The 16,749-nt window shown below is 46.4% G+C and overlaps 1 protein-coding gene across 6 annotated transcripts in view; it reads right to left on the reverse strand.

Annotated features, from left to right (window-relative positions):
* St6galnac3 (ST6 N-acetylgalactosaminide alpha-2,6-sialyltransferase 3) overlaps positions 1-16,749 on the reverse strand; it is a 519,650-nt gene that overhangs the window by 305,434 nt on the left and 197,467 nt on the right. For 3 of the 6 annotated variants that reach the window (XR_015661775.1, NM_019123.2, XM_087621273.1), the window contains 1 exon segment: positions 5,214-5,408. The exons of 1 other annotated variant lie outside the window; for it this stretch is intronic. Coding sequence is in view for 3 of the 5 variants with exons in the window: in NM_019123.2 (NP_061996.2) it covers positions 5,214-5,408 (195 nt within the window). In the remaining 2 variants the exon portion in view is untranslated. 6 annotated transcript variants of the gene reach the window in all.

Genomic DNA, 16,749 nt, shown 5'->3' on the forward strand with positions numbered 1-16,749 from the left:
AGAGAGAGAGTGAATTTATACATCAGATCCAGGGCCCAGCCAATGACTGGTGCTGTCCACCTTCAGGTGGGTTTTTCCCATCTGAGTTAATCCAGTGGGAACAGAGGCGTGACCTCCCATTAGCATAATCTTCACAGTTCCTTATGGAGACTGTCTTCATGGGTGATTCTAGATTCTGTCACGTTGACATTTAAAACTAAGTATCAGGGTACCTGTCTCAGAGGCCACAAAATGGCCCTGGAGTTATCTCAACCCTCAGAGATGTCAACCCTCTCCACTGCTTTAGTCATACAAGGTCTCGAAGTGGGTTTTTTGACTGAGAGTTGCCATCTCACAACCCGTGAGAAATAAAATTATCCCTCCTGCACTCAACAAGTGCATGCCCTCAAGCCACTGGGGAAATGGCAATGTTTAAAATGGCAAATCTAATGTGTACGTGTCAAATAAGTAATCTTTTATTATGCATTAATTTGTTTCTGGACGGCAACTTAAAGAGCTGAAATTTCTTGTTATTTACCATTACACAAATGGGAGTCCACAAATTTTAACTAACAATTAAGTTGATCAGTTTAAAATTTGGGGGAGAATACATTCTCATGAAATTGCTCTCCACATACTTATGTAAAATCTACAGCCTGTATACCCAAACATAAAACACCCATTCCTGCCTGCCTTAGTTACAGGCGCACATTTATTTGAATGTGGTGAGCATGTTCTTTTATTGCCAAGAAAGTCAGCTATGTTCCTTAATTGTTACAATAACCACAATTTAGGAAATTCTATTGCAACATCAATATGTTACCCGCATCTCTAACTAGACTAGCAGGGCCTGTCTGTCACAGGAACAAAGTATTCCTATTTTGTCTACTCCAGGCTAAGAGTGTCAGTGTTTAAAGAGATGAGCTTCTGCCTAGTTAAGTTCTTAGGAGACTGCAAGCACAATCCTGTCCTTGACTGTCGTGTTCTGATGCCTGGACTTCTCCCTGAGCATCATGGGAGAGGGCAGTCTTCCCTGGTTCTCTGATTAGCTCTGGGGAAGATGTCTGACATGAAACTGGAAACCAGAACTGCCTCGCTACAGCCTCCCATTGTTCACCAGTGTTTGCTTCTCAAGCAGCCAGTGCAAAAGATGGCTTTCCCCAGACAACATCTTCCTATGGTGTCTCACCACATAAAAAAACCCAACACAGTGACTTAGCCCAGGAGAGGAACCTAGATTGGAATCCAGCCAAAGTGAATTTCTCTTTCCCCCTCGTTTGCCATGATCTCAACAGAAAGAACAATGATACACTGAGCCAAATCCCGATGTGTCAAGATCCTTTATCCCTGCCCTCTCTAGTCAGTTTTATAACAAAATTCCAAATGTTCGAGTCACTGAATGAAGACTCAGGAGCCAGACCCTGTGGTGAAAGCCTGCTAGCTCAGAGAGAGAGAGAGAGACAGCACCCAGCTGACCTTCCTCCTCCACAGATATCCAGGAAGGAAAAGCTTCTTTTCTTCACACTGTGCCAAACACCCTTCAACTCAACGTCCCTCCTTTCTACTTCCGTATGTTCACTCCCTGTCAAAGGGTTGCTTGCTCCGCCCATTAAACCTGTGTTTGAGTTTTTAAAGCACCCATGGGTGACATGCTTTTTAAAATCATGTTCATTGTCAATTGATAACATGATCACTCTGACCAAATATCCGGAACGGTTGTTTACATTTAGTCTTGATAAACGCATGCACAATAGAATTTTTAAAATACTACGGGATGTCTCACGTTCTGCTGTATTTAGTATTATGATGTTACTATGATACCTTGAGGACAAACCAAAAAGCAAAGGCTATGTTTTGACCATGGTTAAGTACATGCGTCAAGCGGATACGAAGTGAATTATGGTGGTTAGTTTTTATTGTTAAAAACTAACACTGACACAACTACCTGGAAAGAGGGAACCTCAATTCAAGAATAGCCCAGGTCAGATTGACCTAGATTGCGGATTGGTGACTGACAGGAAGAGTGTGGACAGCAGGCATCCTAGGCAGGGCAGAGCCTGGCTGTGTTGTGAAGGAGGCAGAGTAAGCAAGCTGGAAGGCAAGCCAGTGAGCAGTGGCTTCTGCTTTAGTTCTAGCTGAGCTCCTGTCCTGTCTCAATGGTAGACTACAGTTTGGACGGTTAAGATGAACCCTTCTATCAGTGAGGTAGCGTTGTGGACGGTGATGAGATGGTAGAGGAGCCATCTGCGAGGTGGACACAGCACGTGCTGCAAAACAAAGATCATTCCAGTCCCTACTGCAGCCTGCCGCTAACTCAGAGTGGCAGCAGTCAACTCTGTCACAGCGTTGGCAAGGACTGCAGGCTCAGTGAGCAGCACAGAAGTTCAGAACTCAGTCGTCTTCCAGTTACCGCTGTTTTTTTCCTTCTCAGGATTCCCCTCTCCCTCAACAGCAGGGGCTTTAGCTTACCCTGGCTTGAAAAGAGGCAGGAGGGCATCAGAATGTGGTGGCTTCCTCCTCTGTACGCATCTGATCTCAGGACAGTACCTATGCCCTTGTGAGACCCATGCTCACCTCAAGACCGTTGTACACTGGTTCTTTCTAAATGATGACCTCTGTGCAGTCCTTGTGTCGGGTGAGTGCACTGAGAGACAGGATAACAAGATCTTCAAGGACCGGCGTCAGAGAACTGAGGTAGGTGAATGAATGTCCTGAGACCCTCAAGTCACGACCCGTGAAGGTGTAGAAAGGGAGGGAAGCAACTCCCTTCGCTACCCCCCTCATAAAGGGATATGACCGATGCCCACATCAGTGAACAGGCTGCCCAAAGTAAAGCATAACTTAGTTCATTGTAATTTTACATAATCCGAGGACTGTCTCAGTTACTTTTCCCAAAGCTGTCACCAGATACCTGGAAATATGAAATTCAAGAGACAAAGGATTTATTTTAGCTCATGGTTTGACAGGGCACACTGCATCATGGGAGCAGAGGTAGGAAGGAAACTACAGCAACAGGAGGAAGCGGCTGGGACTACTACAAAATTTGATTCATAAATATTTAGAGAAATCAAGGGGCTTTGCCATCTAGTGGAATGTTTCTCACGAGTGCAATTCACAAAATACTCTATCTACGTGCTCCATCTTCAGCCTGTGACAGGCACTTGTGAAATGATTAACCCATACTGCAGAGTAATAGAATATTAAGTGACAGCTAGACATAAAAGTGAGGAGAGACAGGAGTGAAGCAAGCTCTGCTCTGAAAGACACATTTTTATACGGGTAATCAATTCATCAGGGTACTCAACAAATCCAAGCAACAGACTTTCAAAAGTTAATTTAAAACCAATTAGGGGACACGCATCAAGAAAAGACTCTGAGGAATTTATATATTATTAATGGTGCCTCCCCTCAACTATAAAGTTTTAATAAACAGTCTATAAATCCAGGAGATACAGAAACAAAGAACGAAGTGCACAGAAACCAACTTCTCATGCATGCGACTGGCCACAGAAGAGCTGTGTGGCGTCCCTCTCCAGGGTTAGTTCTCCAGAATAGTTCTCCACCAGGATCCTGTCACCAAATTCTCCTCAGTGTCATGACATAGTGGTGGACTGTACCTTTGTCACCAACAACTTCAAACAGGCTTGGATTTCACACCAACACTGGTGTGTCTCATGCTCATCCCACCACATGGAAATGACTGTGCAAACAGTCTCACTCCCCCTGCGTGCCTCACTAATTTTTGGGGCTTTTTCCCCCCTACTGTACTTTATGAGACAAATGTTTGCTGGTAAAACTCTGAAGATAAGGCTGGGGGATTTGGCTGAGTCAATTAAGCACTTTCCATCCAAGCATGGGTATATAAAGGTGTAATTCCCAAGAATTCACATCTTAAAAAAAAAATTCAGATGTGAATGGTGCTTTCTGAATGTAACAGGGCCACTGTGTGCAAGAGCAGGCAGAGGTGTGGTGTGCACATGACCAAGCCAACAGCACTCGGTGAGGTTTTAAAAGGACACATCAAGTCAAGGTGGAGTAGATCTGATCAAAACATACATACCCATGTATAACATTCTCAAAGAAACACACACACACACACACACACACAGAGCCTGGTTTGTTGGTACATGCTTGTGATCCCAGTACTGGGGAGGCAGAAAGAGGTGGATTCTGGGAATCCCTGTCTTTTACCAATCGGTGAGTTCTATACCAATGAGTGACCTCATCTCAAACTCAAAACAAAACAGAAGGTGAACAGTGCCTGAGGATCTGATCCTAAAATTGGCCAAGGTTGTCCCCTGGCTTCCATGCACATACACATGTGCTCACACACACAAACACACAGATGCATACACACTTATACACATGTATATATATACACACACATGCGTATGCACATGCCCATTATGTATGCACACATGCATACAAACACACATATGCATACACTCATATACACATGTATATATACATATGTATATACACACATACACACATATGCATACACTCATATACACATGTATATATACATATGTACACACACACACACACACACACACACGCACACGCACGCACGCACTTCTAGCCCAAGGTACACTTCCTGGCTGTCAGTATTCAGCTACCTTCTCCCTCTTGGGACACCAATTGGCTATAAAGATTTAAAAGTTCGGCGGTTTGCAAGGTTTAAATGGTTTTAACCCTTTTAAATGTGGAAAGATGTTAAATCCCATTACCTCTGCAGCCGCTGCCAATGTTAAAATCCAGCTTGGCTTTTTTTTTTTTTTTTTTTTTTTTTTTTTGTAGCTGCAGGTCTAAGGATTACAGAGTTATAAAGAGACAAATGCTTTTCTCGGGTTCTATAAAGAGCTGTCCCCAACTAGGTGACCTACAGGAAATAAAGCCAGTCAGTTCTCCAGCCGGTGGCCACTGATCAGAGCATCTAAACGGAAAGATGTGTATGCTAAGCTTCTAACCACCAGGAAAACAGGTAATTGCTTCCACAACTCCACAGGAAGCCAGCGATTTGGAGGTTTGATGTAGGAGGGAAGTGAAAGATTTCAGACATGTGTCAGAAGTATCTAAGAACAAGAAAACAGAAAATGTTGTCAGGGACCCCCCAAAAAAAAAAAAAGCTCAGTGGGACAGAACAGGTCCATGTAACGACTCGGAAGCCATCTTGCTCCTACTGGAAAACAGTTGCCATGGATACCCTCCTAGGTAACCCTCTCAGGTCTTACCTCTTGGGTCCTCACGTTTATGTATCCATAGTGAGTTTGAAGAGGCTGCCTGAGTGTGTAGGACAAAGGGATCCATTTGGTTTTAGGTTGTCCAAAGCAGTTCAGGAGCAAAGGGAAAGTCACATCATTGGCAAGGCGCATGGCTAGCAGCAAGATGCACAGGGCTATGAAGCTCACCGCAAGCGCAGGCTTCCTCTGCAAAACAGGGGAGAAGAAAGGGAAGGAGAATGAATGACCTCCAACGAGCGGCAGTCAGGGGTGGGGGGTGCCCCTTTCTTTTTCTCTCAGAAGAATGAAAGGATTCTTGCCTTTTGGGATATTTTAGCTGGAGCAGGGGGAAAGAGAGCCGTCATTTGTCGAGTGGGTGGCCTTTTTGTGCCAGCAGCTGAGAGCAAGCAGAGTTCTCATACTCTCCTAGCCTCCCTCTCCCTTATACACTGTCTTTGCGTGCTCCCTTTCAGTTGAAAACCTCAAATCAGACATCTCCATCCACAGGTGACCTCTCGTAATCCCCCGGCTCCCTACCTCCCACCAGCTCCAGCAGAGGTAAGAAGTCTCATCACCCCCCTCTCTTTTAAGCACATCTTTACTGCACTTTTCTCAGTGTAATTACAGTGATTCTTTTTCTACCACAGGCTTCTCAGTTCCTGGAGCCCTGGGATGCGCCTGTCATGATGACTCTTTGTATCCGTATCTCCTGCATAATATCACACCTTAAATCATACAGGCATGCAGCAAAAATACGTAACTCCTTCAATGTCCTGGCTGACCCAGCTTCATTCCCACCTCACACACCGGGGGTCTGTATCTAGTGGTTTCTATCATCAGGAAACTTCACCTGTGCGTACAATGTAAATTAGAAATGTTAAGCACCAGAAGAGGGGAAAAGATCGCACAGCAAACAGCCCCTGGGCAGTGTGCAAAGAGAAAGAGCTGGTACAGCTGCACCTGTCTGGGGTGAGGGAGAGCAGGGAGGCACACTTGAGATGGGGCTTGATGAAATGCATGTTTTGATGGGTAAAGACATGTGAACGCATCTTTGTAGATGAAAGAAACAAGAAAGCATAGGTTGTTCTCAGGAACCAATCAGTCTCTCTTACCGAGCAGAACGCAGAAGGAAAGCTACAAGTGTAAGTGATGACTGCACTGGACCAGCTTGGGTACCACGCTACGACGTGCACTCTGAGTGCAGGAGACCTTGTCAGAAAGCCAGAGCAAACTTTTCATGGTTGTTCACTTGCTGGATTATTTTAAGGGTGAAAGCTATGTCGTAATCCAGCATCGGCACTGATGGAGTTCTGGAGCAGATGGAGTAAGGTAGTTAAAAGAGAGCAGGGAACTGGTCCACTTGGAACAGACAGAGGCCTTGTAAACAAAGGACGGAAACGGGAACAGCAGAGACAAGTAGTGGGTAAGGAGCCACAATTTAGATGCAAGGGCCCAGAGTCTATTACACAGAAGCTTGGTGGCAGGCACAAAACTTGGAGTTGACCTTGAACCTAGATAGCTGCAGTGTTAGAGGGAATCTTGGGGAAGCCAGCAGGGTCACAGAATTTATCCAACGGAGCCAGATGACAAAGCCCTCGACTCTCTAGGTACTCGCTTTCCTAGGGGCCAGAAGTTCAGCAGTCATGGAGTTAGAGAGTTAAGCCTGGGTAGGGACAGTGAAGAGAACCGCAGGCAGATCTCAGAAACAGCAGTAGTAACTTGCAAGGCACTGTCACAGAGAAAGGCCCCTACCAGCTGGAAATGGAGCTTGACCTCCAAGCCACATTCACCCTTAAGGAAAACTGGAGCTTCTTTCTAAGGAGTAGCTTCCACTCTCACTGTGGTTTGGGGCTGTTACTTCCTGGTGTAATTAGATTCAGAATTTCTCAAGGAAGAAAAGAGTCCTCAAAACAACACTGTTTGATGTCCTGGGTCACAGCTCCAGCTTGGGCCATAGAGCCAGCACCCAGATGTCGCCAGCACCTCCTGAAGTCTTGATTCCTGCTCAGCGTTTGCAATTTGTAAAACCCACATCCCTCCGTCTAGCCAGCCTAATTTTCTAATCACCCGAGAGTCCCCTGAGCTCTGCCTCCTCAAAACCCCTTATCTCCCCACTAACCACCACGGCCTTACCTCATTTAACCTTCTAATCATGAAGAAACGTTTTAATTTGCTCTTCTGTGGAATCGTTAGGTCCACAACCCTGCAATGTGTCGAGGTAGCAGTGTAAGTGAGGTGATGGATTGTACAGGTTTAAAGGGGCATGGACCAAAGAGATGGCTAAATAAAGCAAAGAGAGCAAGTCACCCTTTAAATAAACAGGGGAGAACACTTCATTCTCTGTCACCATCCAAGTCAGCAGCTGCTCGAAAGGAGACCCAGCTCTGGGCTCTGGTCTACTCCGGAACCCAGCAAGGCCCTCTGCTTCTCTTAGCTGCTGAACCTGGTGTAGCTGGGTGTCTGTGGGCAAAGGCATACAGGGCCCTTCGGGATCCACCACTCATAAGAGCAACACATAGATAACGCACACAAGAGACAAAAATAAATCAACCACTTCTGAGAGAAACTTCAAAACACAATGAAGTCACAGTGGCAAAAGCCTGTGCCCCGGGAATCCATGTCTGTATCAAAGGAAACCTAGACTGAGCAAAGAGTGGGTGGGCTACTGAGTGGGGAGCAGGCACCTCCCTTCTCCCCAACCCCGTACTGTCCCCAGAGCTGCATTCATATTGTCATGGGTATCCTTTCCATGGCTCGCAACTCCAGCTCCCCTTCTGTCATATTGTGACGGCCAGGCTCTTTTCCTCTCTGTCTAATGCATTGCTACTCCTGTTTGGCATGAGAGTAACTCAGAGTGGTGACACAGAGCACCCTAAAACTTGCCAGAGAAGGCATAACTTTAAGCTCTGCAAAGCAAGGGCCAAAAGACCTGACCCAAATGTGTATTCTCTAGTAGTCACTTCTGACATACCATGGCTGCGGTGAGACCAGGGCTTAGGTACTCCAGCGCACACAGGTCAGCATGCAGCGAGCACATGTGTCTGTCTTCAGGAGACCTACAGGGTATGAGGAAGTGAACGGAACACCAATGCACATGACCCACCTGAATTTGGTCATGCCTAGGACTCCATACCCCATAGAGAACAGGAAAGGGACTGAGAAAGAAAATGAGATTAATCAGGCAGAACAGGCACCAAAGGGTCACAGCAATGCAGCTGGCAAGGAGAGAGGATAAGGAATCACCATGTGTCAAATGAGGTTGTGGGAGGAGGCATGAGTGAGAGAGGAATCCAGAGAAACGGAGGTCTGCTGGTTCTAGGAGGGGCCGTTGTGGTCATGCCTGTCTGAGCTGAGGACATTCAAACCGGGTCCTCACGGATGAGGGAACTTGAGCACCGGTAAGATAGATGAAAGTGTGTTACAGGGGAAAAGCAATAGGATGGGCCACAGTCTCATCAGAAACTTGATAAGGAGGCTACTCTACCTACGCCATGAGCAGCAGATGATGCTAAGCAGGTCATAAAACAGTCTATTCTGCATTTGATACACGATCACCACTGGGTTGAGTGAGTCCACACTCAGAAGGTAAGTTTCCCAGGTGGCCCTGAAGTAGAAGCAGTCAGAACTTTTAAGATAAACCAACCACCCATTAGACCTGAGAGAGTGCTTGTCAGCTTGATGATGTGAAGGGCTGTTTCAACAGATGCCTCATGCTGCACAGAACAAACAAAACGTAAAAGTAGTCATTCCTCTAAGGTCAGGTGTGAGCGGATTAAACGCAGAGCACCGTCGAAGCACCAATGAACACTTTACAAGTGGAAGATAATATCAGGGTGCAAGAGTTGTTAAACTCTTGTGTGTGTTTGTATGTGTGCGTGTGTGTGTGTGCGTGCGTGTGTGTGTGTGTGCGCGCGCGTGTGTGCCAGTGTGTGTGTGTGTGTGTGTGATTGCGTGTGCATGCACATGAAAGCCAGAGGTCACACGAGACAGCTTGCCTGGTCACTCTCCACATACCGTTTGAGACAGGTCCCTCACTAAATGTACAGCTTACTGATCCTACCAGGCTATATCGCCATAAGCCTCAGATCTTTTACTTAGGCTCTGGGGACCAAATTCAGGTGTTCCTGCTTGTGGTAAAGACTTTACCAACAGACCCATCTCCCCAGCCCCTAACTGTTGATTACGGATGGATACTAACTAGTGGGTGAGCTCTCTCTCGGCCATGTGAAATTCTAGATAAAGACTAGAGTCGTCCTTCCTCAATATCCCAAGCAGCTGGGAACCCTTGAATTACTCCGGGCAACTTCCCAGCAGCTTGAGAAGGGCGCGACCGTGCCAAGTAGATCTGATGAGGGAAAGTTCATTCCTTCTTTGTTCTTCATTTGGGGAAGTCTGAAAGGGCCCTTAGCAGCGGAGACGTTTAGAATTTAATCCTCTCTGTACTGCAAAAATCTACATTGAAAAAAAAAAGTGACATCCCAGCCGCTTGCTGTCTAGAACTGGAATATAATTTATCAGACTTTATACCAGAAAGACTGGTTTCAAAACAGGCTCCAGGGAGAGTTCATGGCGGACAGAAAGAACGCAGAGGTGTGCACCTGTTGACCTCACAAGCCATTCTGAGAGATGTTTTTATCCTTCCTAGCCCAGACTCAATCATTCCCCATGCCGTGCAACCTTTACTAACCAGTTGCTAATTGCCTGTCAGAACCACATCTTCATAAGCGATAACCTGAGAGAAGGCGTGATTTCTGTTGAAATAATACTGCACAATGATTCGAAGTAGCTGCACATTGTGATGAATGTTAATTTTTCTTCATGTGCCGTCCTTTACCCAATAATAAATTTGAAATGCAATGACAATTTGACTTTTTTGTTGAGTGTTTCGGTCACCTTACAGCCTGGCTGGTCCCCATCTGTTGCTCATCTGTGATCCCGGCTAATACCAATTCTCTCTCAGACTGAAACATGTCATCCGTGAGGTTCAACCTTGCACCGTTGCCCAGCTCCAAGTTCTCTTCTTGATGAACATATCTTCATACCGTTTGTAGAGAGCTAACTTAGCAAACCTCAGAGTGTGTGAGCCAAACCTTCATTTATTTATCTGTTGCGTCAACAATGTTCTGACAGGCCTCACTTACTAAGTGACAGTGGCCTCTGGGGGAAGTCTCACTTGATTTTTGTTGGGTAGGGATCAAGAGAGTTGTGACGAAAAGGTGGACTGTCCTGGTGAGACATGATGCTCAACCAACTTCCAACCATAAAACAGGCAGTACCACATCGAGGGAAGCCCGAGGCTGCAGAGCTGCTGACAGAATCACTGACATAATCAGTGAGAGGTTACTGAAGGTCAAACAGGAGCAGCTCCGGGAAATTAAGTTCCCGAGAATCTAGGAAGCTGGTGTAGAATTCTCGATATGTTAAAGACGTGGGGCTAGGGAGACAGATCCATAGGTACACGGTCGGCTTTGCAAATGTGGAGACCTGAGTTTGATCTGTACCTGCACGGAAAGCTAAGCATAGAGACATGAGCTTTGTAGCTCAAGCTCTGGTGAGATTGAGAGAGGATGATGGCTGGGGCTCAGACACATAACCAAACCAACCTGAATTCCCAGGAACAGAGCCAGTGTCAGAAGGAAGGAAGCTGGGGGTTGGGGAGCAAGGGAGATGTCTCAGTTGGTAAAGTACATGGGGTGCAAGCATGGAGACCTGAGTTCAAATCCCCAGAACCCATAGAAAAATCTAGACATAGTAGCATGTGTCTATAACTCCAGCTAAGGGGCCGGGGACCAGGGTAGAGATAGTAGCATCAGGGAGCTCATTCATTCATGAGATCCAGGTTCAGGAAGAGATCCTGTCTCAAAAAGTAAGATGAAAGCTATAAAGGAAGACACAGGAGGCTGACATTTGTGCACGTACTCACAGATACACAAGCATATAACACACACACACACACACACACACACACACACAGGAGAGAGAGAGAGAGAAAGAGAGAGAGAGAGAGAGAGAGAGAGAGAGAGAGAGAGAGAGGTGGTTGCAACTCCAGAGGAAGGACACCCAAGATTCATACTTTTATATGCATGTGTACATGTGTACATACATGCATGCACACACACTTGAACCTACCTACATGAGCATGCACACATAACCATACCTACACAGAAACTCAAATTATTCCTACTTATACATAGTTGTGCCGGATGTAGGTGTTAGGTTCCCTGGAAACTGAAGTTATGGGCAGTGTAAACCACCTTGTGTGTGCTGGGAACCAAATGTTCATAGCAGTAAGTTCTCTTAACCACTGAGCGACCTCTCCAGCTCCCACAAAAGCAACTCTTACAGAAGATTTTAAGAGCGATTTTAAGGACAATGGGAAACAGGAGCTGGAGTCAGAGAGGACGTGAGCAAGAGTTGTTTGGAGAGAGCTGGAGAGATGGCTCAGTGGTTGGGAGCACTGAGTGCTCTTCCGGAGGTCCTGAGTTCAAATCCCAGCAACCACATGGTGGCTTATGACCATCTGAAATGGGATCCAATGCCCTTTTCTGGTGTATCTGAGGATGGCTATAGTGTACTCATATAAAAATAAATAAATAGGGCTGGAAGATGGCTCAGCAGTTTAGAGCACTCACTGCTCTTCCAGAGGTCCTGAGTTCAAATCCCAGCAACCACATGGTGGCTCACAACCATCTGTGAGATCTGATGCCCTCTTCTCTTGTGTCTGAAAACAGCTACAGTGTGCTTAATAAATAAAATTATTAAATAAATAAATAAATCTTTAAAAAAAAGAGTTGCTTGGAACACACTAGGAAATCTGCAGCAGAACAGTAGAACCCACAGGGGCTTAAGCACGAGACAGAGAGAGGGTCAGGCTTGGTTCTGGAATGTTCCTCCCTCTTAAGGTGGTATGGCTGACAGATGGGAAAGGAAAGAGACAATCAAGAGTCAGTATGGGTTACTTCATCAGGCATCACTAATGAACACAAGGTCCCCCAAGGAAGGCAGCAGCGGTCACTCCAGCAGCACCGTCCTTTCTCTGCCCACTGGGTCAGTGGGGCACTGAAGTCCAGGTAGAGGATAAATGCAGGGTGAATCCACGATCTTAACAGCAGACACTTAGTGAGTGGTATAGCTGTAGGTTATGTATACAATCTGTTATACAGGCCTGGGGCTGAGAGGCCCACTCGCCGTCACCAATGAGGAGAAAGGTAAGCACAGATGTTACCATCCTATTCTGAGAACAGAGCCCACGTTCTGTGTGTGGATTAACCAAATCTTTGATTACCGTTTGCCTGAGTCGGCGTTCTGTTGCCGTGAAGAGTCACCACCAACGAGGCAACCCTTGTAAAAGAAATCATTTAATTGGGGCTGGCTTGCGGGTTTTAGGGGCTTAGTCAATTATCGGCATGGTGGCATGCAGCCAGGAACAGTAGCTGAGAGTTCTACATTGGGATTGGAAGATTACAGGAAGAGAGAACCACTGGGCGTGGCTTGGACAAAGGTCACCCCCCGGGTGACATGCTTCCTCCCACAAGGTCACACCCTCTAAGCCCTCTCAGTTAGTGTCACTCCCGAATGACCAAGCATTTAAATATATGAGCCTGTGGGGGCCATTCCTACTCAACCCACCAAACAAGTCTTGCCAATAGGAATGATCTCAGAGAACAGGTTCAGAAACACTAAAACCAGCCCTAAGTAGGCTTTGAAACACAGTGCGTCAACAAATCAAATATCTAATTCATGTGGGAAATGAAGAGGCCGGCATGATGCACAGTAATGATACCTTGAAATCAGTAATTGCGGACAAATTTAGTTCATTTCCCTAAATCTGTCTTTATTCCCTGTATTAGAAAGATAGCTACAAGAAAGCCTTGGGTAGCAGGGAGGGAAAATAAAGTAATCCTCGTGTGGTTCTCCCAGACCCTGGGCGCCTTCGCCTTACTGTGAGCCGTCAGAGGCACCACGTGATGGGGTGGGCGTGGCTTCACGCCTCAGCTCCACAATCCCACAGCTCCCTTCCTTCTTTAGGATCCTGCTATAAGGCAAACTGTTTGGCGGTTACGGACAAAGAAAATACACTTGAGCACATGAACAGATAATGAAACAGTGGTAAATGTATGGAGTGGAGTTTTACTCAGACATAAAGAAAAACAAAAATAAGAAACTCGCAGGAAAGTGAGTGGAACTGGAAATGCTACGCCACACGGAATAAGCCGTGTTCAGAAGGACAGACATTGCATGTTTTCTCCCATATGCAGACCCCAGCTTCTAAAGACTGTGTGTGTGTGTTGTGGGGGTGGGTCAGGGAGTGTGGGTATAAGTTGGGAAATGAGAAAGTGTCCATGAGACCGGGGGTGGGGGTGGGGCGGACTCCAGGGAATGCAGGTGAAGGAGACAACACCCGAGGCATAAGGACAGAAGAGACCAGAGGGAGTGGGGTGGGGAAAACGAGAAGCCCATCAACCAAGACAAGTCTCCATGGGAGTGTCCAATGAAACTCTGTTACATCAATTCCCAACTAAAACAAAGGGCTGGGGAGCAAAGAAACAACCATTCCCTCCGCCCAACATTCCCCCTTCGTAATTTGGCATGCTTGTCAGTATATCACGATAAGACATGGACTTATTAATCAGTAGGAATTACGAATACAGAAGGCAAAACCCAGGGCCAGAAAGAGCTCAAAGGCACCACCACCATTAGTGAAGAAAAACAAGAAAGAATGAAGGAGAGGAGGATGGAGGAAGGTTATAGATTTATGAACAGAAAGCTAAATTATCCAAAAAATATTCAGATTAGATTATGCGGAAGAGACAGAGTTTTTCCCCCAAGAGGAAGAACCCACAAGTAGTTCCTCCTCCTCCTCCTCACCCAGGCTTGCTGTGGAGGAGTGGGAGCATCTCAGTTCACACAGGGTGAGTGAGGACAGCTCTGGTGTGTTGTTGCTGGCAGTCCGCGCAGATCAACATCCTCTCTGCGCTACCCACTCGGGACTCACGGAAATCTGTGTTTTCACAAAACTCAGCTTCCAGGGAAACACTTGATGATAAAATCTTCAACCACGGAAAGAGCAGCGGCTAGCAACAGAGTGCACCGTCCCAGCAAGGGTAATCCTCTACTTTCCAAGGGAGGGGATGGTGTAGCTTGTCTTGTGCTCAGTGAGTATCAGGCAATACAGCTAAGACTTTTCATGGAAACAGTTTTTAGAGCGAACCTAACTACACACCCCAGAAGGTCGAGTTACATCACAGAGCCACTTAACCTGGGTCACCCTGCATAGGCTCCTTGGGCCTGTTTTCCCACCTGAAACTGGGGCAACGGAAAGTACCTAACCAACATGATTACTTAAAACGTTTAAATGAGTGGCTACATAGAAAGAGCCTTTGGGACGTTTCCTAGCAACAAGAAAGTCGCAGTCAGAGGAGGGCTTTTATTTTGTCACAGCTTCACAAGACACCTCCAACCATTGATCAGACTACAGGGAAGAAAAGCTGTGATAGAGTCTGAGGAGAGACCTCAACGAGGGGCTGACCCACTAGGCAGCCTCTCCTTTGCTGTTGAAACTGTCCAGAACTAAATCTGCCTTTGGGGAAGACCAAAGAGAAAAGTCAGAAAAATAACCCCTTCTGGTCAATATGAACTGAACTGTAAACAGATTCTCCTGAAGGCTCTTGCATAATGTCAATGACCAAGGCTTTGCAAGTGACTGCAGGTCGGAACTGTCCCCAGGTGAACACTTGCCACACTACCCTTAACTCCCATCTGCTCTGAAAGAATTTAACTGTACTTACAGCGGATACACTGCAAAGTGGGACTGAATATTAAACCACATATATCTGAAAATGAGAACCATCGTAGAAGTCAGTGAAATACGCTGACTGCAAATGAGCACTTGGAAGTCAGTGAAATATGCCTAATCATTGCTGTAGCTGTGGTTCCCCCCACCCCACCCTCCACCATCCTCTAAAGAACCAGGGATGGTAGCCGGGCTATCTTAAATACTCTTCAGCCCATACCCATGGAAGACACAAAGAGTGCCATGAGGAAAAGGAGGGACTCAGGGAGTCACCCAAGACTCTGGAATTAACAGTGTAACCAGCCTTTGGTAGTTTGGGAATTTTCTTTTGTTGATGGGATCTAGAACCACCTAGAAGATAAATTACTGGGCGTGGCTGAGAGGGAATCTACAGATGAACTGAGGTGGGAAGACTCGTCTGACTGCATGACATCTTCCCACAGGCTTGGGAGTCAGACTACATGAAAGGAGAGGGTGAACTGAGCACAGAACTCACTGGCTGGCCCTTCCTGACCACGATGTACAGTAACCATCTGCCTCGCACTCCTGCTGCGTCTTCTCCACCTTGGTGGACTGCGCCCTCAAACTCTGAGCCCAGGTAAACCCTTTTTTCAGTATATAGCTCCAGTCTGTTTGTGTGTGTGTGTGTGTGTGTGTGTGTGTGTGTGTGTGTGTGTGTGTGTGTGTGTGTGAGATAGCAACAAGAAAGGCAACCACTACATTATGGGAGAGCAGCAACAACGAAAGAAAGCACCTTCCCCCTTTGAACATGACATGAAGGTACACCCCACATGCATCTATCTGTGTAAAGAAATGCAGGTACCTCTCCCATGTAGCTGTGTATAGAAATAAACTTTGTCACCTCCCAGCATCCCTAGGGAATGGGCACCCCCTCCTGCAGGTCTAAGTTACCCCAGAAAAGAGACACATACATATCAGATGGCTTTTCGCTGAAACCCAAGCAGAGTTAAGTCAGGCATGGGTCCCATGGTAATAATAAGTCGTATCGTTCTAAGAATAGTTGAGTTTCTAAGTAGGACAGTTGTGGATTTAATACTGTGCTGGCAGGAAGCTGAACTTCTTCTGCAACTTGAAGAATATTAGTGTGCTACTCGTGGTGCATCTATGCACCAGCAGTGGAGGCAGAAATGTATCCTCGGCTCAGCAGGAGTTTACCACACGGTGGCTGCCATCAGCCAGCACGCGACAGTTTTGATGACCATCAGGTCAGCCCATGTACTATTTACAAAGCTCACCTGTCATCTTGGGCTGGGTCCGAGTGAAACTCAAAGATAACGGTCCAAATTTCTACCATTTCCATTCTCCCTCCTCACCTGCACCCGCTCTCTGAGTAGCTGCCATGAGCCCTGACTAAGAGTTGACACCTCAGTTCTGTGGACTAGCTCCATTCTTGGACATCTTACTTCTATCTGAATCTGGATCCTTGTTTGTAAAAATCAAAGGGATGTTACAAAAATTCAACCAGGGAACACAGAAGGCTGGACTGGATATATGGAACATGGTGGGCAGTTGACAACCAGTAACTCCCTTCCTTACATTCACTCAGCTCCCTTAAGAGCTGGGCCTCACGGGACACCTTCTTTCCCTTCCTACCTCTTTCTCTCTTGGAAAAGTTACTCCTGATCCTTCGGGATAGCAATGACGGACTTTCAACCCACCATATCATCCCCCCGACTCAGCAAATGACCCAATAGCACTCCCCTTCTTTCTTCTCAAGCAGACATCATCAATCAA

This window comes from Rattus norvegicus, chromosome 2 (genome assembly GCF_021556685.1).
Source record: "Rattus norvegicus strain SHRSP/BbbUtx chromosome 2, alternate assembly SHRSP_T2T, whole genome shotgun sequence".
Classification (NCBI taxonomy): domain Eukaryota; kingdom Metazoa; phylum Chordata; class Mammalia; order Rodentia; family Muridae; genus Rattus; species Rattus norvegicus.